Source organism: Chionomys nivalis, chromosome 9 (genome assembly GCF_950005125.1).
Source record: "Chionomys nivalis chromosome 9, mChiNiv1.1, whole genome shotgun sequence".
Taxonomy (NCBI): domain Eukaryota; kingdom Metazoa; phylum Chordata; class Mammalia; order Rodentia; family Cricetidae; genus Chionomys; species Chionomys nivalis.
In genome coordinates, this window is record NC_080094.1 from 26400094 (window position 1) to 26426230 (window position 26137).

A 26137-nucleotide genomic window follows, 5' to 3' on the forward strand; every position below is an offset into this window, starting at 1 on the left:
CACCAGATGACTAGTGTGTCACAGTGACTTTATGCAGAGGATAAAAGCAAAGTCCCCTTATTATGCCCCACGATAAGATTTTCTAACAATCAAATACAGCTCAATGGGAGTTTCTGGACAATAGGATTGGTTGGTATTCTATCGACTTTTTTGGTTGTTTTTATTTTTTTTCTTTAAAGTCCATTGATCACCACAAAAACCCAGGAAATACAACTAAAGAGAAAACAAATGTCCAACTGAAGTCTAAGAGCCCAGAGCTACGGATGAGACGTGGCACTGGAAGGGGTGGGTGTGTACAGGGGCAGGAGGGTGATCCCCATGGGCATGGCTGCAGTCATGGGAGACACAAAGGGAGGTGTGGCAGCAGCTTGGCGGTTATGTTAACCGCTGCACGATGACAGCGTTGAGAAGGTTGGCTTCCTTCAGGGTCTGGTTCTCATCAGCCAACTCTTTGTTAGGGAAGGTAGTCATAAGGACAAAGCTGGTGGCAGCCATGGCTGGCCGGGCATCCACGATGAAGAGCCGGATGTCGCTGATCCTAGAGGATTAGGGTAAATGAGAGGTGATGAGCAGGGTTCTCGGCTGATGCCCCCGACTCTTGGGAAGAGGGTCTGGAGGCTCCTTCTCACCATGCCTGCCTCCTTTCTCTATAGACCAAAGTGATAACCTGGAAGCACATCCATCAGTCCTTCCCCTTTCCACCTAAAGCTCTCTGTTCATGAAGTCCTAAGGCCTGCACTATTCTGCTCTCCTTCCTTGTCCTTATTTCTCTTTTCTTCTCTCTCCCCCTCTCTCTCCCACACTCTGCCTTTTTTCATTATCCTATTCCACTTCAGAACTCTTTGTAAGGCTGCCTCCTATTGGCCCCAATCTTGCCATAGCACTGGCTGTAAGCACACACTTCTGAGACTATCTGACTTCTGCCTACAGACTGTGAATCCCAGCAGGGCAGACATGTCACAGAAGGCACTTCCCAACCATATGTCAGCAACTCCTTAGTCCTAGGAATTTCTCCTCCAGGCACCATCCTGTACCTTGGAGTCAATGGAACCAGCATTTTTTTTCTCTAGATGCCATCAACAGAAGCTTCTTTCTGCCACTATGCAGTGGTGACCCATGAAAGTACATCACATGAGATGAGCCAAGACCCCCTCATCCATTCTCCACAGGTTGTCACCCGGGTGGGGCTAATCAGTGAGGTAACACTAAAGTAGTAACTGGTTGGTGAAACAGATCCCAACTCTCTCAGAGGAAAACACCAACATTAGGCACATCTTGGAAGAATCCAGGAAGATCTCTGGGCTTGCTTTATACCTTTATCCTATAGGCACATCTAGACTCAAGGACTGCCAGACTACTCACTGGTCTACACCTGGCTTAGCTGACCCACCACGGATGAATTTTAGAGAAAGGAGCTGCCAAGTATCTTCACTATTAACAGCCCCTGGCACCTCTCCTGATAGTCTCTTCATTCTATGGTGCCTCAGTTTCCCTATCTTTAAAACCACAGTGGTACTTCCTTTGAATACAGAGCCTGGTGGTTTAAAGCTGATGATGAGGAATGAGACCTACAGATGGGACATGAACAGACAGACCCCACTGCCTGCTTCCCATAAGTCTATGCTGGACTCAAGGACATGCTCACAAAAGGTAGTTCATACAGTGCAAGTACCTGTGGCTGTGGTTAAATTTCTGCACCAGCCTCCCGCCATCTGCAAGCCGGATTTGGATGTTCGTGGTAGGTTCTGCCTCATTGATTAAGATGGATGAGCTGGCTTTGGCTTCATTTTCTGCTTGCTGGGCTGGAGAGCTGGTGTTCAATACCTGGGGGGCCGTGCTGAAGAGAATGGAGCACATTAGGCCAGTGCAGAAACAAAGCCTTCAGAGGCAGAAACCTCTGCATTCTCACTGAGCAACTGTTATGCCCAGAGCCTATTCCTGATGCTGTTGTCAGTGGCTAAGAAAGGCAGAATCCTGCCATCATGGACCTAATATATTTACCTCAGACTCCAGCCAACAACTACTCAGGTCAGGTGCTCAACCTTGGTGTTCTATCTGACAAAGGCTAGAAAGAGGACAGCCTGTGGTAGAAGAGAAAAGACTGCTGAGAGGCTAATGAACCCACAATCAGGGTGTCTCAGTGAAGTGGTGCTTGGAGGACATAGTACGAGACTGTGACTAAGGCAGTCTTGGTATAGCCTGACAAGCGACTGGTTGTGTTATGTTCTTCAGGCAGGCATCCTCTAATATGAACTCACAAGTACATTTCATATGTTCCAGCTATGATGGTGGAGGAGTAAGGACTCCTAAAGGTCGGCTACGAGCTAGGTACTGTGTAGATTAATTATATAGTAACAGAAAGAGCATCTGCCAGTTATTAGTACTCATCCTAAGAAAGAGATCCAGGGTCCAAATTCACCCACTAGCTATGTGGCCTTGGGCAAATCAAATTTCATTTCTTGTTTTTATTGAGACAGGCTCTCACTACATAGCCCAGGCTGGCCTGGAACTCACTATGTAGTCTGGGCGGGCCTGGGGCATGTGGCAATCTTCCTGCCACAGCCTCCATAGTGGGTAGGATTACAAGAATGGACTACCATGCCCAGCTTTCAATACAGGACTTTTAACAGGACTTCCAGTAGCAAGGACTCTTAACAAGAATCACACATGCTTGCCTTGCTAAGTTTTATTGGGGATTAAAGAGAGAATTACATAATGTACTCAATATGACTAACAAATACAACACACACAGGTTTTCCACTTCTCCACAACCACCTGGAGCTCTCCTGCTTTCTGAATTGCCCACCAGCTCAGCCTTTCTCTTAGATGACTTAGCCTGATCTCTGCAAAGAAGAAAGATCACTAGGTAAAAGCTTATTGATCTCAGCACAAAGCTTCCAATTAGATCAGTTCTCAAACCTCACCCTCCCTCTCCTCTTTATAGCCTAAAAAACAAATAAGGGGGCTCGAGAGACAGCTCAGAAGTTAAAAGCACATACTGCTCTTGCAAAGCACTTGAGCTCAGTTCCTAGCTCACAATTACCCTTAACTCCAGGGGATCCAACACCTCTGGCTTCCATAGGTACTCACACACACATGCCCCCACACAGATACACACAAGTACACATAACTAAAAATAATCAAGAGTACCCACAGAAAGTCTAACTGAAAGTACTCTCCAATATTCCTGTGACAGATCTGCAAAGTTCAGGAAATGCAACATTCCAATAGCGTCATTCCTGGCCACTAACCTATGGAAGATGCTGAGATTTAGCAAAGGCAAAGACGCTCAGTTTCAGGACCTTCTACATGTTACACTTGTCAACTTCTTACAGAAAAATCCACTTCATGGAACTATTTAGGAAACATCAACCAGACACAAACATAGCAAAGAATGGCCAAGAAGTGAGCATCCTCTTCTGTGAAGAGACAGGGGCGAAGAGAATTAAAGGTGGATCTCAGAGAGTATCAACCATGCTTACATGGGAGAGAGAAGCTGCTTTTATGTCAGATTCCTGGCCATGACAGCCACGCCTGGAACATTGGCATCATGCCACCTGTCCAGTAGCCCTTCTCTGACTGCTATGAGCAATCTCTGCCTGACATTTCTACAGAGGATGCTGCTCACTAGAAGCTGCAGTCACATCTAAACCTGGCATAAAGAGAGTGCTATTCCAGAAGCTGGTGTCTATTTACTTGCCTGGGGCCACTGAAAATGGCACCTCCACTCACTCTATGCTGCTGTTGCCTATGCACTGGGCTTTGCAGCCACAACTTCCCTGAATCATTTTAAATACAGTTTGAGATAGAAAACCTCCATCTTATAGAAAGAAAAGAGAAACATGTGCTGCAGACTAGTCTACAAAGCTTTCTCCCTCAAAACTATGTGTATCATACTAGCCAAGCTTGCAGAAGTAACAGTCACTAAAAATCCTTTCTCAGGCTGACCAGATGGTAATAGCTCAAGGCTAGCTTGTGCTATGAAGTCAGAACTTGCTTTAAAAACTAAAACAAAGCCGGGTGATGGTGGCGCACGCCTTTAATCCCAGCACTCGGGAGGCAGAGGCAGGCGGATCTCTGTGAGTTCGAGACCAGCCTGGTCTATAAGAGCTAGTTCCAGGACAGGAACCAAAAGTTACGGAGAAACCCTGTCTCGGGAAAAAAAAAAAAAAGAAGGGCTGGAGAGATGGCTCAGAGGTTAACAACACTGACTGTTCTTCCGGAGGTCCTGAGTTCAATTCCAAGCAACCACATGGTGGTTCACAACCATCTGTAATGAGATCTGGTGCCCTCTTCTGACCTGCAGGCATACATGGAGGCTGAACACTGTGTACATAATAAATAAATAAATCTTAAAAACAAAAACAAAAAAAAACTAAAACAAAACCTTCAAAAGGACTTGGGGGTGGGAATGGGAGTCATCCTTTGATCTTCTTTCCAAATCTTTTCTGCCTTCCATTAAAAAAAAGAAAAAAGAAAAAAGAAAGTGGTTGCGTGAACTGAGGTAAAAAAAATCTCAAGCGCTGATCTGAGTCGGAAGACCCAAGGTATAATTCTAGCATCTAGGTCTAGCCTGTTCTCTTAATACAGAGCCAGGCCTTGGGTTTGATGGTTTAAGAGAGAAATCAAGAATGAAAGATAAAGCTATATAGGTAAGTAGGGGTGAAGTTGGGAGAGGAAAGAGGAGTATGATCAAAATATAAGATATAAAATTTTCAAATTAATAAAAATTGTTGGGGGGAAAAAGAGTAAATAGGCATGGTATTTCATGACCCAGGAGTTTGCGGCCACCCTGGGTGACAAAGTGAGACCCTATCTCAAAGAGTTGAAAAAAAGAGAAAACAATTGGTGTGGGAGAATTGTCTGTAATCTGTCAATCATATTATAATAAACGTTGATTGGCCAGACAGGAAATATAGGTGGGAAAACCAGACAGGAAGAAGAAATGATGTAATGAGAGCAGGAGAATTCTGGGAAGGAGGAAGTTGATTCTTCCCACTCCTGCCCAGACCACCGAAGCAGCAGGATGTGATCTGCCCCACTGAAAAAAGGTACTGAGCCACATGGCTAACATAGATCAGAAAAATGGGTTAATCAAGATGTGAGAGTTAGCCAGTGAGAGGCTAGAGCAAATGGGCCAATCAGCTTATTATTTATAGAGATCTTTGTGTGATTTTCTTTGGGACTAAACAGTTGTGGGGTACTGGGCGGGACAAAAACAACAACAAACAAGCAGGCCTGGCCCATTCATGTTATAAACAATAAAACAAAAAAGATTTAAGTAAGATTTCCCAGAAAACTGAGAAAGTAGCTCAAAGGACATATTGCACTTGGCATATACTAGTGTTACAAACACCTATGTGCCTGTACAAAATTATCTAGGACTCTATAGTACACCCCCCCCCCCAAACTGTGGCTCTAGGGAAGGCCCGACTCTCCAAGCAATGGTTCTTTGTTTTTCAAGACAGGGTTTCTCTGTCTTGGAACTAGCTTTTGTAGACCAGGCTGGCCTCAAACTCACAGAGATCCACCTGCCTCTGCCTCCCGAGTGCTGGGATTAAAGGCGTGCGCCACCACCACCCAGCAAGCAATGGTTCTTTTATGTAGACTAGACACCAAAGGATGGTTAAAGTCACTAAGTATGAAAATGCTTAATACAGCACACACCAAATACTGCATGCTACTATTATTCAAGGTCACCAGAATCCTGGACCAAAATCACTTAAGAGACACTATGGTCTAGTCAAGAGCTTTTCCAGTAAAGATGGGAGAAAAGCAGACATTCTAACCCCGAGCTTCACATGATTCTTTAAGGAGAGCAACATGCTCCGAGAATGTTAGCTCCACCCACACCATGTACTAGCAGAGCAGCTATGCACCTCCCCTCACTGGATAGGCCTGCTGCCTGATCCTCCCGGGACAGCTGTTCACTTACGCAGCAGTAACGGAACTTCAGACAGGGCAGAGAAGGTAAGTGGTGACCTCTCTAACCAGCTTTTCTAATTAAGAGCTCAGTCCTTCAACTGCCTATCGCCTTCTCACTGGATGGACTGGTACTCTGTTCTCCTCTGACAACCACAACCTGAGACTCAGTCCTGTCCCTCAGACTCATCACTGTTGAAGGGAGTGGCAAGACTCCTCAGACTCATCTCCAGCCACAGCCCTAGGCACTCTTGGTGTTCACAACTCACGCTGAAATATGTGCAGTCTTTACTAAACTGTGAGGTAAACGGCTCAAATGAATGGATGGAAAGCCTAAAACCTCCACAATTAGGGCAGGAGATAGAGGACCCGGGTTCAATTCCCAGCATCCACATGACAGCTAACAACTGTCTATTACTTTAAAGATCTGATACTCTCACACAGACATACATTCAGGCAAAACACCAATGCACATAAAATAAAAATAAATTATCAAAAAACCCACAAATATTCAGCACAACTCAAAATTTTTTTCAGTGCCTTCAAACTGAGAAAAATGACCCATTTACTATATAATATCATTTTTTATATATAACCTGAAAAACAAAACACCCAAATCTCAGATCTGTTTTATTTTTGAGGTAAACTTGAAAAAAATTTCTTGAGCTTATGGCTTCTAATTATTTTGTGTCGAGGTGGCACATGCTTCTAATCTCAGCACTTTGAAGAGGCAGGATGATCCTGAATTTGAGGTCAGTTGGGAGAACAGAGTTTCAGTCTTATCTGGGCTACACATTAAAAACCTCATTTCCAAAGGGAGACAGTGGGAAATTGAGTAGCACCTATGGGAAAAAAAACTAAAGCTGTCCACCTGCACCTGACCCAATCTCAGAAAATGAACTCCCACATAACTTGGCTACATAAAACTTTTTGTCTTTTTTTGAAGTTTAGTCTTCATACGCAAGTTAAAAATGAAGATGTACTTACAGAGACTTGCACTGCAATCTCCTAAATGTTAAATTACAGGATAGCAAATCATACAAGCAATAGAAATTAAAGAGTAAAAACACATGCAACCACACTCCACTGATTAGGCCAAAAGTATTAGGCCAGAAGTAGGGGGAAAAGGGTATGTATGGACATTACCTTAATGTATATCCCTACTTTGGCCTAACCAGGGAAGTACGGCTATCATTATGTGTCATTTCTGTATTTTTATTTCAAACACAATTTTCTGTTGGGGTGAGGTTAAGTACAGGTCATGAAACTCGAAAGGAGAACATGAGAGGGGGGGTAAAGGTGTTGAGGAAGAGTGGGGAGGGCAATAGGACAGAAATAACATGAAAATGGCAAGGTGGCTATGGGTGAGTGAGTGGGAGGGTTCAGGGTAGAGAAGAAAAGTAGGGATAAAGAGCATATGTACTAGTCAGTCTCTCATCACTGTAACAGTACTTGAGGTAATGAACTCACAAAGACTTTATGCACCTCAGTTTTAGAGGGTCTGTTTCCAGAGCAGGAATGGCAAATGGCAGAGCAAACTGCTTGCATCTCATGGTCAAGAAGTAAAAGATAGGAAGTGAAAAGGTCTCAGAGTCCTTTCTGAGGGCATGGCTCCAATGAACTAAGGAGCATCCATGAGTGTGTGCAAACACATTATACAAGTATCTAAGAGTAGAATGGCATATTTTTTCTGATACTAATTGGATATTTCTGGATGTTAGTGTTAGGCAGTACCAAAAAAACTCCTAAGAGCTGCCAGGACATGGAGTAGCAGCCTTTCCAAGGGAAATAATGTCCAAGGGCTTCTGTGCATCCTGAGAAATACTCCTAGGAGGCCATGCTGGATAAGTAAGTTAGAAGTTCCTTAACCCCAGCATGCTCATTCTAGGCTTAGCAACCAGGAGATCACAGTTTCCCCAACACTCCGACTCTGCGTCAAAGCAGCAGTTATATGCTACACTTACTGCTCATGCCAGGCAGTTCTACATACATCGGCTCCTTTATTCTTCCCAACAATAATCCTGTGGAATAAGGACTCTTATCAATCCTAATTTACAGCTGAGGAAACTGAGGCTATGCACTCTAAGAACCACACAACTATAAAGTGAAATAGGACAGAGACTTAACTTGGGTCTGTAGACTCCACAACCCACACTCTCCTTTCTCTTCCTCTCCTGAAACAAACTCAACTACTCTGTAAGCAACGAGGAGTCTTCACAGTGAGCACACAGGATTGGCTGGTGGAACTGACAGTCTAGTTCCCGAGACACCGCTTCTCACCTGCCCAGTTTCTGGCCCTCGCCAGTGAAGGCTTTGAAAGCTCCCTTGGGCTTCACAAAGTCCTCATCCCGATGGTCCTCCATATCCAAGTTCACCTGCCCACCGTGAGCTAACCTCCGAAGTTCTGCAGGCACCTCCCTGAGGGAAAAGGCAATGTTGAGGTTCAATGTGAGCAGGATGGACATACTAGCAACGGGGATGTCCTGGTTAAGTTTTTATTGTCAACTTGATACTACCTAGAGTCATGTGGGAAGAGGAAACCTCAAATGAAGAACTGCTTTGCCCAGCTTGGCATGTGGCCACGTCTCGAGATGGTCTTCACTGGCAAGTGATGTGGGAGGGCCCAGTCCAGTGAGGACCACACCATCTCTAGGCAGGTGAATCTGGCTATATAAGAAAAATAGCCAAGCCGGGCGGTGGTGGCGCACGCCTTTAATCCCAGCACTCGGGAGGCAGAGGCAGGCAGATCTCTGTGAGTTCGAGACCAGCCTGGTCTGCAAGAGCTAGTTCCAGGACAGGCTCCAAAACCACAGAGAAACCCTGTCTCGAAAAACCAAAAATAGCCAAGCAGGAGTCAGTGAGCAGACTAATAAGCAGCTTACTACCTGAGGGTGTAGGCTGAAACAAATCCCTTTCTCCCTTAAGTTGCCTTTAGTTATGTTTACCCATAGCAACAGAAAGCAAAATAGAACAGTGCACAAAGTAAGAACAAACTTTCAGTCCCTTTGCTTTCTCAAGACCTTCTCTCTCCTCTTTGTCTCTCCAGCTCTGTCTACCTTCTACATCCCTCGGGGCTTTCATGAGGAGAGGAACTGGGACCCCACCCCAACAGCTGCCACAGTACCTCACACCCAACAGCCTGAGGGAAACATCATGGTAGTCACCAGGGTCTGGCTATGTAAGTGGCTACCTGCCTGCCTTGACTTTCCCCACCTGCTCAATCACAGCACAGTCCACTTAGCTCTACCTCAGAGCAAAGGCAAAAAAAATGGACAAAAGTTTTTAAAGTAACCTTTACATCGACTGTGAAAAATCTGCTTCAATAATTTTACTTTTCAAATAAATGCTGTTTCTTCTTTCCTACCTGACATCTCATTCACTAAAGTGAGATTAACGTGGACTTTTCTACTTACCCTCTACGGATAGACTCTAGAAACTGGGCATTGGATGGGTCTTGGTAACTTCTGAGTTCACCATTGTCAAGGCTAAATCCAGTTTTCCAGAGCTTTAGCACTACATGAACCTGTGACAAGAAGAGATGAGAAGTTAGGTACATTGACAGAAACCTAGAAAATGCACTTTGAACCTGCAAATGACTGGGCTTTCCTATTTCACCACATTACTATAAAAACAGCAACAGTCAGACAGAATGAATGAATGAAAAGGAGCACCAACCACCAGGTGTATAAGCACCAACCTAAATGAGGAACATGTAATGACACAGATTAGAAATGGGCACCGTTTTAAGGAGACTTGGCTCGCATGGGGACTGTGCAGTGGATGACTCAACCACACCTGGGCTCCCTAACTGCAGGGCTGTCAATGCACTTCATGTACAGCTTGTGCTACATTCCACTCCAGTGCCACATCTACTCCTGACCTATTTTGCAGTTATTAAAAAATGATACCTGGGGTTGGAGAGATGGCTCAGTGGTCAAGAGCATGCAATGCTCTTGCAGAGGACCCAAGTTTGGTTCCCAGTTCCATGCCAGGTAGCTCACAAATTCAGCTTCTGAAGATCAAACACCCTCTTCTGGCCTCTGTACTCAACGTACCTATCCCCTGCCCCCACCACATAAGTAAAAAATAAAAATAACTATCAAGAAAAAAGAAATGTACAATTTGTCAACAACGCCCTATCAATCACACTTACAGAAAAGGGTCTGGAAGGCTGACAACCAGTGCACAGGTGACTCTGGTCACAAGTCTATAAAAGTTTTATTCTCTTCCTGCTTGACTTTATTTTGGAATAATACTTAAATTATTTAAATTAAAAAATGAATGGACACAAAGCTACACCAAAGTATTTTGTAGCATAATATTAAAAAAATTAAAAAAACTCAAAATTATATAGTATCATCAGATGGAGTATGTGTGTGAATGTACGTGGAAAATATAACTCAAACAAAATGAAACAGAACAAAGCCCATCCATATTTCAGGCCTTCTCTGGCATTTTTTTCAAACATGCCCCAATGACCAGAGGCACCCACACACTGCCCCTCTGCCTGTGATCCACAGAGTGTTCAGAAACCTTCCTATGTCCATCTTCTTCCCTATCCTTGGCCCTGGGCCTCTGCCCACCAAGAGAAAACTGTTTCATTTTTATGGTAAGTCCCTGTCTAGACCACAGCAAGAACACTGTTTCTGCAGGCGCCTCTTTCAGAGGCTGCCTGTTCATACACTTGTGACCAATCCCTACTAAAAATGGGCCCAATGAACAGCTCACACGTAGCTAAGGAAAACAGACACTTACATCTTGGCCCGAATGTCGCCTCCTTTCTCCTGCCACGTATGCAGACTCTTCCTCTGGTGCTGCTCCAAGGCGGTAGCCCCCTCCTGCAAACGGCTGTAAAGGACAAGTTCATAAACACTTGGTGATGGAGTTACTCAAGTACAAAGACACACTGGGATGAGACAGAGGGGTAAGACTCTGATCAAGCTTGTTAACTTCTGGCCATCGATAAGTGAAAGCTGGAATTTCCAGCTAAAGGGAACAGCCACCACTAACCTCTCAGTAACAATGGCTATGCAGGAATTTTGGTATATCATAACACCAATGACTTTTTGATTTTCCTAAGGACAAAAATTTTTACATAAACTGGCAGTGAATTTAATTACAGTGAAATAAAGGAAAACATTATTAAGTGGGTCAAATTGGATAGGTGTATTTTTAAGATCTGATATAAAACACAGGTAACATTAGTCTTTGACATAAGAGAATAAGTAGCTAAGAAGAAAAGAAAAGAAAAGCCATAACAACAAAGAAGCAGATACATTGGCAAGCAAGTGCAAGCTAAAGTGTTACACCTGTAACTGTAGGCAAGATTTTCTGGCCTTTTATCTAAATTGGTGATTGCTACAAGCTCGAGACCTTTTTCATATATGTAGAATCATTTTTTCAGTTGTCACAACTCTGAGTGGGGGAGGGCAGTGTTATTGCCATCTAGCGGGTACAAGCCAGGGTGTTCTAAACATCTTACAAAGCACAGGACAGCTCTCCAGCAGAGAATCCCACAACTCCAAATCCTAATTCCTACTGAAATCCGGAAAGAGGTGGGAGAAATGGCTCAGTGCACTTCCTATGCAAGACCTGAGTTTGAACTCCCAGAACCACATGAAGCAAGGTGCCATAGTGCTCTCTGTCACCCCACTGAGAGATGGGAGGCAGAGACGGGAGAATCTCCACACACTTGCGAACCTGCTGGCCTGGTGTGAGCAGAAAATAACAATGAAGAAGAGACTGTGGTGCTGTAGGAGGACCTGCAGCTTGTGATTACCCACCTACTGGGGCGTGGCCTCTTATACTATATATGCTGCCGCAGAACCTGCGTCTGTCCCTTTCTTCCTTCCTCCTTTCCACTGGCTGCTCATTTGGATTGCGGGATTCAAATGGTCAAGCAGAGGATTCTGATTTGTGAGTTTACCCCTAAATAAATAACTATCTATTTCTCATTTCTGAGAGAGAGAGAGAGAGAGAGAGAGAGAGAGAGAGAGAGAGAGAGAGAGAGAGAGAGAAAGAATAAGTAGCTAAGTGAGAAAAAAAAAACAAAACTAGTCACTGCTGGAGGGAAGCAGGTCTCTCATTCACCACTGTGGAACTCAATTCCCTCGGGCACAAGAATGCTTATGCTCACTCTCGGTTTACTGGTCTCTCCAGGGCTCTTGGTCACTCGCTCCACAGCTACAGCCCCATGCTCTTTGGCACCCTTAAATAGATCATCCACCAGCTCGTTGGGACTTTTCTTCCGGGGAGGGCCAACAATCTGCTGTCCACTTCTCTCTGAGCCCCCAGCATAAAACCTATGTAGAAAATGCAAACATACCAGAAAATGAACAGAAGACGCACCAGGTTATGGGCCCACTAAAGCAAAGGGTACAATGCCTCTTGTCTTTAAGGGCCTTATTGGCTAGCAATGAACATTATGTAAGGATGCAGGCAGGTATGATGCAATGTGAACAGCGATGAAATCGGTAAGGGTCTCTAACACAATGGGGGAGGGGGAAATGGGGATGACAGCCAAGGTTGCCTAGATATTTCCTGGATCCTTTTGAGGATGACATTATCAGGTGAAGAGACGGAGAAAGAACATTCCAGGCATGCACAACAACACGTCAGCACAGGAGAGTTTCAGCAGGGATCATTCATCTGGAAGCCCCTTTCCAGAAGGCAGCAGCTATGGTCCAAGTCAGAAGCATCTAACTCTAAGAGCTCTGGATTAATGGTAGCAATGTAGTTAGTACAAGCAGCTAGGATCCAGTCCTGACTTGATAACTGTGTGACCTAAGTAATAAGCCAGTGCATTGCTTGCACATTTTCTTGCTTTGAAATGAGATAAGGATTCCATGCCCTACCTACCTGCTCCTTAAGTCAGGGTCGTGAGGTTCAAATCAGCAGATGTATGCAAAAGAACAAGCAGAGCAATGCACACATGTGAGGCAGACTGACACCACACCAACAACTCCCCCAAGACTCGTTCCTTTCACCCGCCAAGTTTATGATGTATACTGGGAGCCTCAGGAGACAAACAAAAACCCAGGGGAGCTCCAATCTCAAAAATAAGCTTCAAGATACCTACATCAAGTATTCTAGCGGTTCAAGACCAGCTTCAGATTAAGTTAGTACTTTTAGACTAATCTGGATCTAAGCATGAGTTGTCATGTAGCTGATTCTTTATCTTCTTTTTCTTTTTTTTTTTTTTGGTTTTTCTCTGTGTAGCCCTGACTGTTCCGGAACTTGCTTTGTAGATCAGGTTGGCCTCAATCTAACTCACAGTGATCTGCCTGTCTCTGCCTCCCAAGTGCTGGGATTAAAAGCGTGCGCCACCACCACCTGTCCTTATCATTCTTAAACTCTAATTCAGCAGTATGTCTCTAAAAGGAGCCAGTGGAATTTGTAAAAATTAATCTTGGTCTTCTAATTCCTCACAATTACTCTAGAATGGGAAACAGCTTAGGTTCTGGCAGGGAATGTTGTTTCATGGATGTGAATTAACGGAAGGTCAAAATGACAGATGTGACCCCAGGCTGGAAAAGGTATAGGTGAGCCGGGCGGTGGTGGCGCACGCCTTTAATCCCAGCACTTGGGAGGCAGAGGCAGGCAGATCTCTGTGAGTGCGAGACCAGCCTGGTCTACAAGAGCTAGTTCCAGGACAGGCTCCAAAAACCACAGAGAAACCCTGTCTCAAAAAACCAAAAAAAAAAAAGAAAAGAAAAGAAAGAAAAAAAAAGAAAAGGTAGAGGTGGTATTTGGGAACTAGGCAGTCAGATAGGTGATGAGAGTCAGTGCCTTTTACTTGAGGGGCATGAAACCTTGAAATTAACAACATCCCGGAGTCTCCAGTATATTTAAAAGCAAAGTTCTGAGGTAGAGTGAAGCACCACTCCACAATGGTTATCCTCTACTCTCTCAGGAATGCTTGGCAGACCCATGAAGAATAAACACTTGAAAAATGAGGCTACAACCAGTTTATTCTTGTTCAATCCAGGTAAACACAGTTCTACCTGAACTGAAAGATCTCAGTTAAGGAATCTTTAAGTCTTGGATTAAATACTGGGAGCCTATGATCAACAGCCTTAAAAGTATTTATGTTCTTGCCCTGGTATTTCTGTTGGAGGAATTACTGTAAAAAAACAAAACAAAACAAAACAAACAAACTCAAAAGTGGTTAAAGATGACTATACAAAAGGCTCAAAGCACTGATATTTACAGCGGTACAGAAAACTATAACCACTGGACACACGGGCTAGTAAAGTTCTGGAAAACACAGAAATTTTAGTGTCAGCAGAGAAGTGTCTATTAGACCTTGAGCAACACAACCCAAGAAAACAAAATCATCTTTACCATGTAAAACACAAAGTCTACTTATACTCAGAACAAGAACTGCAGGGAACATACCAAAATACTAAAGATAATTATCAAACTATAAATGCTATACTCTTCATTCTGTCTCATATTTTCCCTAATGAAACAATAATTCCATTATAACATTCTAAACGTGAAAACATGACTGTGTTGGGACGATACATACTTAGAACTCTTTTTCTACATATTGTGTGATTTATTTATATGGATAGAAATATATCACAAGTAGATACTTGGTATTTTCTGCATTGTGATACTATGGAGTAACTTATCCATTCTTTGAGCTTCTGTTTTCCTTTCCACAATATTCTTTGACAAATACCTGATTGTAACAATTAGAAATAAATAAATAAATAAATAAACCAAAGCCCAGCACATGACTAAGGAGGTGCAGCAATGAGATAGAGGTTACTTCTAAACTACACGGAGCAGAGTGTTTTTAGGATATTACACCCCCTACACACAGCAGTGATGGTTGGCAATAGTGAACATGTGTCCACGCCTTATCCTAGGAGATTTATGCACCACTGTATACTTCCTATAAACTGTGCTCCCTTTCAAAACCTTACCTCTGTCCCTCTTCTTCCTCCTCTTCCTCATCTTGGTCATGAATAAGATCTCTGAAGGATGTCACCCTATTATCACTGGAGACAGAAAGGAGCAAAATTACTTCAGGAATAGTTAAAGAAAGGCAACACCTATGGTCAGTTGGGGAGTTGGACAGTAGGATTAGATGTGGTGTGAGGGCAACACAGACAGAAGACTGACCTAAATTCAGATGACAAAAGATTTGTTGTTAAGGTCACAATTGTCTGTTAAGGTCATACAGGATTGAGAATAACTTAGCAAGTACTACTGTGGGGTAAAGCGGAATCCAATTTAAGCTGTTCTGGGAATGGGGGGTGAGGTATTTTAAATCTTACTATTGAGGGCTGGAGAGATGGCTCAATGGTTAAGAGCACTTGATGCTCTTGTAGAGGACCCAGGTTTAGTTCCTAGCACACAGACGGTGGCTCACACCACCATCTGTAACTCCAGTTCTCAGGACTCCCAACACCCTCTTCTGACCTCTGCAGGTACCAGGTATGTACATGGTGCACATACACATACATACGCAATACACTCATACACATAAAATTGAAAAAAATAATTTTACTATTAAATAGTTTTATCATTTAATTTTTAACATGCCAGGCACCAACTAAATGCTGAATTTATAAAGATAACTAGACATAGTTCATAGTTCTTACAGCCCATTGGCACAGATAAATCAAGCAACTATCCACTGTCACACAGCACAACAGCAGCTGTGACCGTACACACGACCTTATAAACACAAAGCCTCTTGTCCAGTGTTGGGGAGACAGAACACCAAGAAGGCTTTCCAGAAAAAAGACACATCTGGACCATTACCAAAGACTGAGAGGAAAAAGGATGGTGGAAACGGTGGGAAAGAACGGGACCAGTATTATGGAAACACATATGTGAGCGCAGAAGCAGAGAGTAACACACTACAGAAAGGTCAAGGAGTCATGGAGAATTTATGTGTGGGTAGCAGGCAGCACTAGAGATAAGCTCCCTGCCTGTTTCCACTGCAGGATAAGTAAAAAAAAAAAAGAAAGGTTCTGTTGTTTAGATCATCATGCCCCAGGCACCTCACCTGGGCAAGAACAGTATTATTAGTAATATTTGGGGGGATAAAACAGAGTCCAAAGGCTGCGAGGGGTTAGCTCTGCTAACACTGTTTTCAATTGCCAATTTCTTCCTTGTTTGAATCTATCCTCAGTGAACAAAGGTTTAAGAATCATAAGATATGCATTTCATTTATAAAGATGAAAAAAAATTCCATTATTCCTTGGGAAAAGCAACTTTCCTAGAATGTAGAAAGGGAAAGAGGTAATTCAGATTTATGAGGCCAAACAGAGAGGAATAGCTGTTTACTTGAAAGGAAGTTAATGCTATGTCTAAGATTTGTTTCAAGGAAGCAATCAGTGGACAAGAGAAACGCTGAAGTTTCACCAGTTAGAAACAAAAACATAAAACCCAGAGCAAATACAGTTCCTGCTTGAGGTAGCTGAGAGTAACCTTCCAGGCATTCCTTAAGGGGCATATGACACAGTACAAAGGATCCCAGTGATGATGACATTAATACCTGGAGAGGCAATTCCAGTCGCTTTCCCAGGTCTCTTTAAATGAATGATTTAAAGGACTGAGAATCCACCAAAAAACATGCCACTCCTTTGTTGTTAAACACGTTCATATACACAGATATACCTGCTTGAGCAAACAACATACTCTCCATATGGATTTTTCCCTTTCTCCTAAACCTATATACCCAAATCCAGCATCTGACACATTTTGGCGTCAGTACAAACGGTTCCCATCCTAATTTTCCAATTTTGGAATTTTGGACATGTTACTTAAATTCTCTAAGCCTTCACTTTCTCGTATGTCAATGGACACAATAACAGCACTACCCTCTTGGGCTTTCTGGGTACTGCTGGGGTGCTGGTACAGGTAGAGACCTCTACATGTTATGCTGTACTTAGGAACTACTTTTCTGAAGCAATTCTCAAATGTAGTACTTAGATGAGAAGTGCCAAGGGCTCCTGAAGTGAATCTGTGAATCCTCAACCCAACCTTAAATCTTCTCCAGACTCAGAACTCTGGAAGTGGTGCCCTGCACAGTCCCTGCTAAGGATGGGAAGGGACCTCAGGTTTGAGAATAATTGCTCTGGGGTAAAGTTCTGGAGAATCACCTTATGGCACAAATGTGCTGGGGACATTATCAACGTCAGAATCCTCTATTCAGTGATCTTTATTTGGAGGCACTAAATTACCTTACAGGGTCCCTGGTACTCTCAAGTAGTACAAAAGTCCAAGGCCCTTAGTATACTGTTTTAAAGCTAGGCATCTTAGTTCTGTGGTAGCTTCTTTCTGTGACTATGGAAATGTTCTATCTGTACGTCCAACTAGGAAGACACAGGATTATGGCCATTCAGCATCTGAAATGTGGTTAGGCCCAAGCATGGTGGTATATACCTATCTCAGTATTTAGGAGGCTGAGGCAGGAGGACATACTTTATATGTAGCCAGCATGGGCTATACATGTCTGAAAAGATAAAATGCAGTAAGTGCAAATAAGTAACTGAACATTTGCTTTACTTACCTCTAATTAATTAATTTAAATAGCTAGAAGAAGCTAGTAGTAGCCTATTAAACAGTGTAGTCTTAGGAAAGGGAATAATACAGACCCTGAAACTTTAACAAGTACAGATTCTGTTATGATGGAGGAGTTATTTTCATTTAATAAAGAAACTGCCTTGGCCCATTTATAGGCCAACCCTTAGGTGGGTGGAGTAAACAGAAGCCGAGTGAGGGAGTTGCGCTGTAAATCGCCTTCCTGAGCTCAGGCAACTAGCCGGGAAAGGTGGAGCTTGCGCCCCCCCTGTGCCGGGTCGGGGGGGGGGCAAAATAGCCCCACGTTGGGCGCCACTCTGTTGTAATATCTGCGGCGGGGCTGCGTCCCCGGCACCCAGCCGCCTGCATGGCTAGCTTATGCCCCGAAATAATTACACGGAAACTGTATTCGCAGAGAGACATTTCATTATATGGGCTGCCAAGCTAAACCAGAATGGATATAAGGGTATTATGATTTCAGAATATGGGTCTAAGGATATGATGCTTTGGAGAGGGTCTTCTTTTGTTTTCACAGAGGATGAGACTCTGTGGATTGCGTCTATCCCAATGTGGTATGATAGACCACGCCCTCCTGAAAGGTTGCTGTGAACACCTTCAGAAAATTACTTCACTCAACTGCCGACTGAGATGACCCTGGCACACAGGTTATACCATGAAAGACCTAATTAACGACGCCCCCATTCAGCAGGAAGCAGTTTGGAGAGAAAAAACTGCGCCCATGTTCCCAAATATGGTTTATAAATGTTCTTTTACATTTAAAGGGGGATATGATATAGATATAAATAATTTGCATTGGTATGGATTATAAGGTCAATTTGTTATGTGTATATGTATTTCTGATCTTGATTAAGGTATTGTGATTGTGTAGTTCATTTAAAAATGTAATGTATAATTAGGAAATATAGGTTGCTAATGGATAATCATCGATAATAGTAAAGCTTGTAGTCATGTTAGTTAGATTTTCTAGATGAGCATAGATATATTTCAGCTAGATAGGCATTCTTCATATCTTTCAAAGACTGCAGAATATGGCATTTAATGTTTTAATAACTTAGGGCTTTTCATGATAATGAGACACGTCTGCTCCTGGCAGCACCAATCTACTTCAAGAGGAAGATGGGCACCGAAGAGGCTCCTTAAGGAGTTTGATAGCCATTTGGGCAAGGAACCTCTCTTGCCTGGACTGTTGCATAAACTGGACACAGAGAACCCGCAGAAAGAGGACTGCTGAACTTGCCTAAAGGTGAGATGGCCTTTTGGGGTTCCTGACTCATGAAAGAGTCTGCGAGACATTTTGCAGGACACAGCAAAAAGTGACTGAACTGTCTTTGGAATTTCCTGCTTGATGAAAATGTCTGCTGGATACTATGGGCCTGAAGGCTGAAGATGGATGCCCCAACGGTACAAAAGAACTTTGGGTGACTGTCCAGGCAATGAGATGTCTCTGTCATTTCTAGAGTTTTGGATTTCTTGTTTGCTTAGGTAATATTATATCCTCTGGAGTCTTTGATGGAGTTGAAGAATGGATAGATAGTTTTCCTTAGTTATGATAAAAGATAGATATAAATATTGTAACTGTAATTCTTGCTTGACAACTGTTTTGTTATATGTAATCTTACTATGTTAAAGTGAAAGCCTTTCTTTTTTGTTTAAACAGAAAAAGGGGAAATGATGGAGGAAGGTCATTGGTTAAATAATAAAGGAACTGCCTTGGCCCATTTATAGGCCAGCCCTTAGGTGGGTGGAGTAAACAGACAGAATGCTGGGAGAAAGAAGCAGAGTCAGGAGTCGCCATGATTCTCCCACTCAAGACAGACGCAGGTTAAGATCTTTCCTGGTAAGCCAGCTCGTGGTACTATATAGAATATTAGAAATGGGTTAGATCAATATGTAAGAGCTAGCCAATAAGAGGCCGGAACTAATGGGCCAGGCAGTGTTTAAAAGAACACAGTTTCCGTGTAATTATTTCGGGGCATAAGCTAGCCATGCGGGCGGCTGGATGCCGGGGACGCAGCCCCGCCGCAGATATTACAACACTGTTAGATCAAAGAGGGATTAAAAAATAAACTGCCTGTTGTATTCTGTTAGATTCAGTGACAGGGGTGGGAAGTGCTGGGCAGGAAGGCAGCAAGTGAGAGCTTTGGATTTAGATGGACCTGGTGTGAGTACGCCGGGGCAGCAGCTGAGGCTCTCCATCCTGACTTGAGAATGGTGGGCGAGAACACGGGTGAGGCTATCTGGCACCACCAGACAGACGGTGAAATACTCCCTCCCTCTCTTACTCCTAATTTTTTCAGAAAATTTTCAAAATAAAATTTCCAGGTGTAAAACTTCAGTTGTCAGAACAAGGGTTCCAGACAACATGGACAGATGCGACTTAATACACGGGTGTGGCCAGAGTGAGCGGGTGAGAGTTGCAATCAGAGTTCTGAGGAACAGGGCTGTGTATGCTGCTCAGCAGAGGAACAAGGATGGAGGCAAACATGGGGCTGGCAGTGCACTGAGACTGACACAAGGGAGCCAGCATCCCTATTTAGAGAAGAGACATCAACAAGGACAGAACCATGCACATGACAGGGATGGGTCATCAAAGAACTTAGTTTGGTTGGAACAAAGGATTTAAGAAAGGAAAAGGTTAAAATGAGGAAGGCAGAACCAAGGAAAACTCTGGAGGACTTCTGAGCATCCATGAGAAGTAGCACGCTGTGGCTCAGAGCTGAGATTCAGGAAGCAGAACAGCTTTGATCTTTCATCTTCGTTTGACTGGCTTGTGTGATCTAGGAACGATGCCCAGCTCTTATGTGCCCTCATCTCTACAAGGGGGACAGCAGTAATCTCACCTCACAAAGTGGTTGACAACTAAAAAATAATGTATAAAGGCTTAACTCAGGGACTAGCACTTACTAAGTGCTCAGTAATGACCGCAATTTATAGTAAGCTTAGATTTCCTCCCATAGTAACAGTTATGCAAAACACCTTATGCCTTGAGAATCTATTAGACTGCCTTGCCAGGTTAACCCTGTACAAACAGTGATTTCGATCTAAAGACTTTCTTCTGTCCCTTTCTACAGACTCCTAGAGTCCACCGGGGTTCCACACTAAATGCCCCATTCTAGAGTCAAAGGAGGAGCACAGTGACTGTTCTTGCTTGGCATCAGATACAACATAAAAGGTATCTGACAGGTGAACAGGGATAAGTCAGCAGCAGGCTAAGTGTCCTATAACAGCTAGATCAAAGGTTGGAGAGAGAACTCCCCCAGCCCCCTGTACATCAAATTCCTTTGGGGTGCTATCACAGTTTAATTTCTCCTGAGAAAATTCCATCAGCATTTTCCTCCTAAACAAAGTCAATGACATAACAAACCACATCCCATTTCCTTCCTTTTCATTGCGTCACTGAAGCCCACTATCAAGTTTAGGCCTTAAGCAAAACAGTAAGGTAAAGTCAATGGGCCTGTCCAGTCTTTCATTCTCAGGCTTAATGCTAAGTTACACTTTAGTTCCTCGGTTGTTTTACTTTTAAAGCACACACATATATACTTTTCCACACGCTTGTGTCTGCCTATTGTGGAATGAGATAGGGCACAGTGTCAGTAATAGCAGGCAATATATTATGCTCAATATAATATGCTCTACATAAAGTTGCTGGGTTTTTGTTTTTGCTTTTTGAGACAGGGTTTCTGCCTCAAGTGTTGGGATTAAAGGAGTGTGCCACCATGTCTGGCTTTTTGGGGGTTTTGTTTTGTTTTTGTGTCAAAGTCTCTTTACATAGTTGTGGATGTCCTGGAACTCACTACATAGACCAAGCTAGTCTTGAACTCACAGAGACCCGCCTCCCAAATGCTAGGATTAAAGGTATGTGCCACCATGCCTGGCTTGTTATGTAAGTAGTAATTCACTGATTCTGCCAAGAGGCAGATACTATTAGCATTTCCATTTGACAGTGATGAAAACTGAGGGGCTGAGATAAATAACCAAAGTCACAAGTCTCTGTGCTGGGGCTCTGAACCTGGCAGTCAGTCTCTTTGGGCCCTACTCTAATAAGCCCTTGCTACGCTAAGACTTTTGGACTGCAGGAGAAGACAGGAGGAGCAAATAACTGGCATTAGAGGCTCCATTTCAACTTCTCCTTCACGGTACTTCTGACACATCAAGAACCCAAGAGTGGGGTTGGATCAACCTTTGCCTGTAGCCTGGACCCTTAGAATACTCATGCCGCATTAACATTATGATGTTTTATCAGCACCTCACAGCCTAGCACTTTCCTATGACCTCTCTTCCATGGAAACCAAAGGCAGGAAAGGCCTGAAGGACCAATGAGATTTGGTGTTAGTGTTTCTCAAAGGGAAGACATGTACTTTAAAGCTCAGAGGCCCACCAAGACAGAATTCACCACTTCATGGCAGAGACATTCTTTCTGCATTCTGCAGTTAGAAAAAGTACAATTAGACTAAAAGCACTGGAGTTCTGGGAGTTCAGACACTTCTGTGGGAAGAATCCCCACTGCATCTGCTCAATGTTCTCCTGTGCAGATCACAACTGTGATTGGCCACTGGAGTGAGAGGTCTAGGGCAGGTGATGCAACACAAAATGCTAAGTTTATCTTCCCTAATCAATTTCAGCAAAGGTGGGTCACACAGGTTTTTCTCCACAATCATCTTAATAGGATGTTATCTAACCTCGTCAATATTGCAGCAGCCACAAAGGAATGAGACAGTTATAAACACAAAGTCCTTAAAAACTTAAGCAGAAGCTAGAGAAAAGGCCTGGTGGTTAGGAGTACTGAATGCTCTCCTAGATTGATGTGGGATTTCCCTCTGTATGCTGTGATTACCAGTGATAAACTGCTTTGGGCCTATAGCAGACCTATAGGGGAACAGAGCTAGGCAGGGAAAACTAAGCTGAATGCTGGGAGAAAGGAGGTGGAGTCAGAGAGAAGCCATGTAGCCCTGCAGGAGACAGATGCTGGAACTCTGTCGGTAAGCCACTGCCACATGGCAATTCACAGATTAATAGAAACGGGTTAAATTAATATGTAAGAGTTAGCCAATAAGAAGCCAGAGCTAATAGGCCAAGCAGTTATTTAATTAATACAGTTTCTGTGCAATTATTGAATGAACAGCAGCCTTCCTTTTCCAACACTAGATGACCCCAGTTCAAGTTCCAGTAACCACATGGTAGCCCACAACCATCCATTAACTCCAGTTCCAGGGAACCCAATGGCCTCTTCTGGCCTCCACAGTGCACAGGTATACATGTAGGCAGAATACTCACAAACATTAAAAAGAAAAAAACACTTAAGTAGACCCTTGAACCCCTCCGTTCTCTTAAGTAGATCCTCAAACCCCTTCACACATCCAGCCCTGAACCCTCTGTCAAGTCAGAAAGTCCCTCTTCTGTAAACACTCAGGTAGCAACTGAAGTTGGTCCTTACCTGGGAGCTGTGCCTCTGGACACTGAACTTGGGGTAGCCTGTGAAATGGTCACAATGTCTTCATCCCCTCCGTCCTCATAAAAGCTTGCGAGTGCAATCTGAAACAGAGAGAGTATCTTGGGACCCTCTAGTCTTTCACCTGACACATATCTTACAATGGAACAAAAACACAGAGACATAGTTTACTCTTAGAAAAGATGTCCTAGCTGGGTGGTGGTGGCGCACGCCTTTAATCCCAGCACTTGGGAGGCAGAGGCAGGCGGATCTCTGTGAGTTCGAGACCAGCTTGGTCTACAAGAGCTAGTTCCAGGACAGGCTCCAAAACCACAGAGAAACCCTGTCTCGAAAAAAACAAAAAAAAACAAAAAAAACAAAAAAAAAAAAAGATGTCCTAGACCTGGAACCAAAGAAAATTAGACAGAAAAGCAATAGACAATCCATATTGCCTGAAAAAAAAAAATCTACCCACTAAAGGGGAAGAAGATAACAAATAAGATTAGCATGGAAAACAAAGACCACCATCTATTTATTACTTGTGTGTCAGTTTGTCTGCATATTATATATGTGTTAATCCATTTAGAACTCTATAGTTAGTATTATTATCATCATCTCATTTAATAGCTGGTATAGAACTGAGAAACAAGAGAATTTCTGGAGGTAAGAAGTGGGGTCAAGTTCAATCCCACGCATATGCTTGGGCTCTCCCTCTTATGTTTTCATAGACGTGATGCAGTAGAGGGGCAGATGCTGTATTTCCTTTCTTTGTGAAGCCCAATTTCCTATTGTGTGAAATGGGGATATCATGAGATAATCATTAAGATTAATGCACCGTCATCTTAGCTTTCTTTACACATGAGTCCTTTGGCCATTGTGACTGCCACCAGCTCAGTGAGCAGGCATTTATTTACAACATATTCTCTACACAAAGAGACCAGACAGACCAACGAGGTATCATACAGATGAAGGAGGCAGATCCGACCCGTAAGGTGACAAACCATATAGGAGGAAACAAGCCGTCATGGGACAGCCAGTCTGAAGGTATTTTCATGTAACAGAACCAGTCTGCTGGGAAGGTGTGTGCCATCTTAGGACTTGATCTGAACTGATGTTTAGAGAACCTGCATTCAAATCCTGGCACTGGGAGCCAAGTTCCCCACAGGAAAGAGCCTCAGTTTAGATGGTCTATTGGGCCCGAAGCTAGTCCAGTTTGTGTTTCTGTTCAGCACAGAGGTTTTAGGAGTGTCTGTAAGAGCATGAGAGCTCTCTCGTTTTGTTTTATTTTTTTGAAACAGGGTCTTTCTATTTATTCCTGACTATTCTTAAACTCACTATGTAGACCAGGCTGGCCTAGAACTCGAGATCTTCTGCATCCAAAGACTGTTCTGCCACAGCCATCAAAGAGAGACTTTATCTCTACTGCCTGGGAAGCAGTTTCAATATTGCAGTCAGCAGACACCGTCAAGTCACACAGCTCACACACTGAGCACATTCTTTGTCCCTTTGAGGGTCCAATTCTTTATCCGTAAAATAGGGTTAGTCTTTACCTGTTTAATTAGTAGTTAGTGAGGTCTTCAACAAGTTACTTATCCTCCAAAGTCTCAGCTGCAAAATGTGAGACACGTAAATGAGACACTGTGGAATGCTGAGCAGCATCAGGCTCGGAGCAGGGAGTCAAGAAATATTAGTCATCATCACCTACCTAAGACGTAGCTGGCCAAGGACATTTATGCAACCAGTTCTTTCTAACACTAAATACTGAATGTTTCTGAGCACGAGAGATGGGCACTGTTCTAGGGAGCAGAAGTACAACACTCGCTGCCTGGTGAGGCTTATCCTTTCTTCTAAATTAATCAAGTACTTAGTGGCCATTTACCACATGTCAGTGAACAAGCCCTAAATCCCAAGAGGTCCCCAAACTACAGCCAAATTAACTAGGAAAAATGAGGAGGCTCCAATCTGCGCCACAATCCCACAGGTAGTTTCTCCCAGCAATTAGGCAGGAGGGGGGCGTGGGCCGACTACGGGGTAGGGTTCCTCCCTCACGGCTGCCGACGCGGAACTGGACGACCACCGCACCTAAATGGGGCTCCATCTGGCCGCCGGTCTCCGGTCTCTCGAACCCACCCGGCCACCCGCAGGCACTGCCCGCGGCAGCCACGCCCCCAGGCGACTCCTCCACGCGGACTGCGGCAGCGCCCAAAGTCTCGCCGACCCTGCGAGTCCGCGCAATAACCGAGGCCCTGCAAAGCAGGCCGGGGCCCGCCGGAGTCTCCAACTCCCAAGCCGAGCCGGCGATGCGTGGCGAGCTAGTCCAGGGACCATGAGGCCTGGACTAGGGCCCTGGCCCGCAGGGATGACTGTGCGCTTCGGCCGCGTAGGCATCAGAGCGCGGACTTCGCGCTCCGCATTCCCCCGCCCGCCCGTTGCGGCCCGCTTCGCGGCGCTACCTGCAGGTCCCAGCCGGCTGACTCCAGGAAGAAACGGGCCCGGTCCTCCTCAGCGCCCGTCACCGCCACGAACTCTCTCAGCGCGTCCTGCCGCTCCGCCGCCATCTTCGCCCGGTGCACTTCCCAAACCGCTCCGGCCGACACTGCTACAGACCCAACCCCACTGCTGCGTTCCGGCCTCCGTTCTACTCCGCCCGGCCGCTGGGTGCCTGCCTGTGGGCTCCGCCCCTCGCGGTGCCTCACGCAAAGTCCTCCGTGTGGGAAACCCAACCGCTGTCCACCCTCTGGTGGCTGCTATGCGAATCGCACCCTAGGGGCGAAGGTAGGAGGTTGGTGGATGTAAGTGGGGGCTGGTTTTCCTACACGCCTGAGCGATGTAGGACTCTTGAAGAGTCAGATCCTGCGATTATTCATGGTCTCATCCTTTTATTTCGTTAACTTATTTACTTGTTCATTCATTTCCTTCCTGAAGCATTACCTGAGTGCTGTCTATGACTTGATGTTCTTCCAAGGGCTGTGGATATAACAGAGCAAACGAAGTACCTTGTCTTCTTGTTGCTTTTATTCTTTGAACCTAACAGTCCCATGCTCACAACCTCTCCTCGGTTTCCTCTCTTACCTTAATAGAAGTCTCCTGGCTTGCCACTTTTTAAAAAAATATTTATTTATTTATTTATTTATTTATTGTGTATACAATATTCTTTCTGTGTGTATGCCTGCAGGCCAGAAGAGGGCACCAGACCTCATTACAGATGGTTGTGAACCACCA

The 26137-nt window shown here is 44.2% G+C and overlaps 1 protein-coding gene across 1 annotated transcript; it reads right to left on the minus strand.

Annotated features, from left to right (window-relative positions):
* Positions 1-25541, minus strand: Nsfl1c (NSFL1 cofactor). Its single transcript, XM_057780240.1, has 9 exons — positions 25369-25541; positions 22922-23019; positions 14856-14930; positions 12059-12224; positions 10678-10770; positions 9336-9445; positions 8203-8340; positions 1673-1837; positions 1-538 (listed from the first exon to the last, which is right to left on the minus strand). The coding sequence occupies exons 1-9, from the start codon at positions 25471-25473 to the stop codon at positions 376-378; spliced, it is 1113 nt and encodes a 370-aa protein (XP_057636223.1). The 5' UTR covers positions 25474-25541; the 3' UTR covers positions 1-375.
* Between the last annotated feature and the right edge of the window lie 596 nt (positions 25542-26137).

Bases quoted from the DNA above. Each gene is read 5' to 3' on its own strand.
- Nsfl1c (XM_057780240.1), bottom strand. From the start codon at position 25,473: ATGGCGGCGGAGCGGCAGGACGCGCTGAGAGAGTTCGTGGCGGTGACG. The intron at 12,225-14,855 runs GTAAGGTTTTGA...TTTTCTACATAG, and splicing joins GAGGAAGAAGAGGGACAGAG to GTTTTATGCTGGGGGCTCAG. The intron at 10,771-12,058 runs GTGAGCATAAGC...TGTCCTTTACAG, and splicing joins GAGAGACCAGTAAACCGAGA to CCGTTTGCAGGAGGGGGCTA.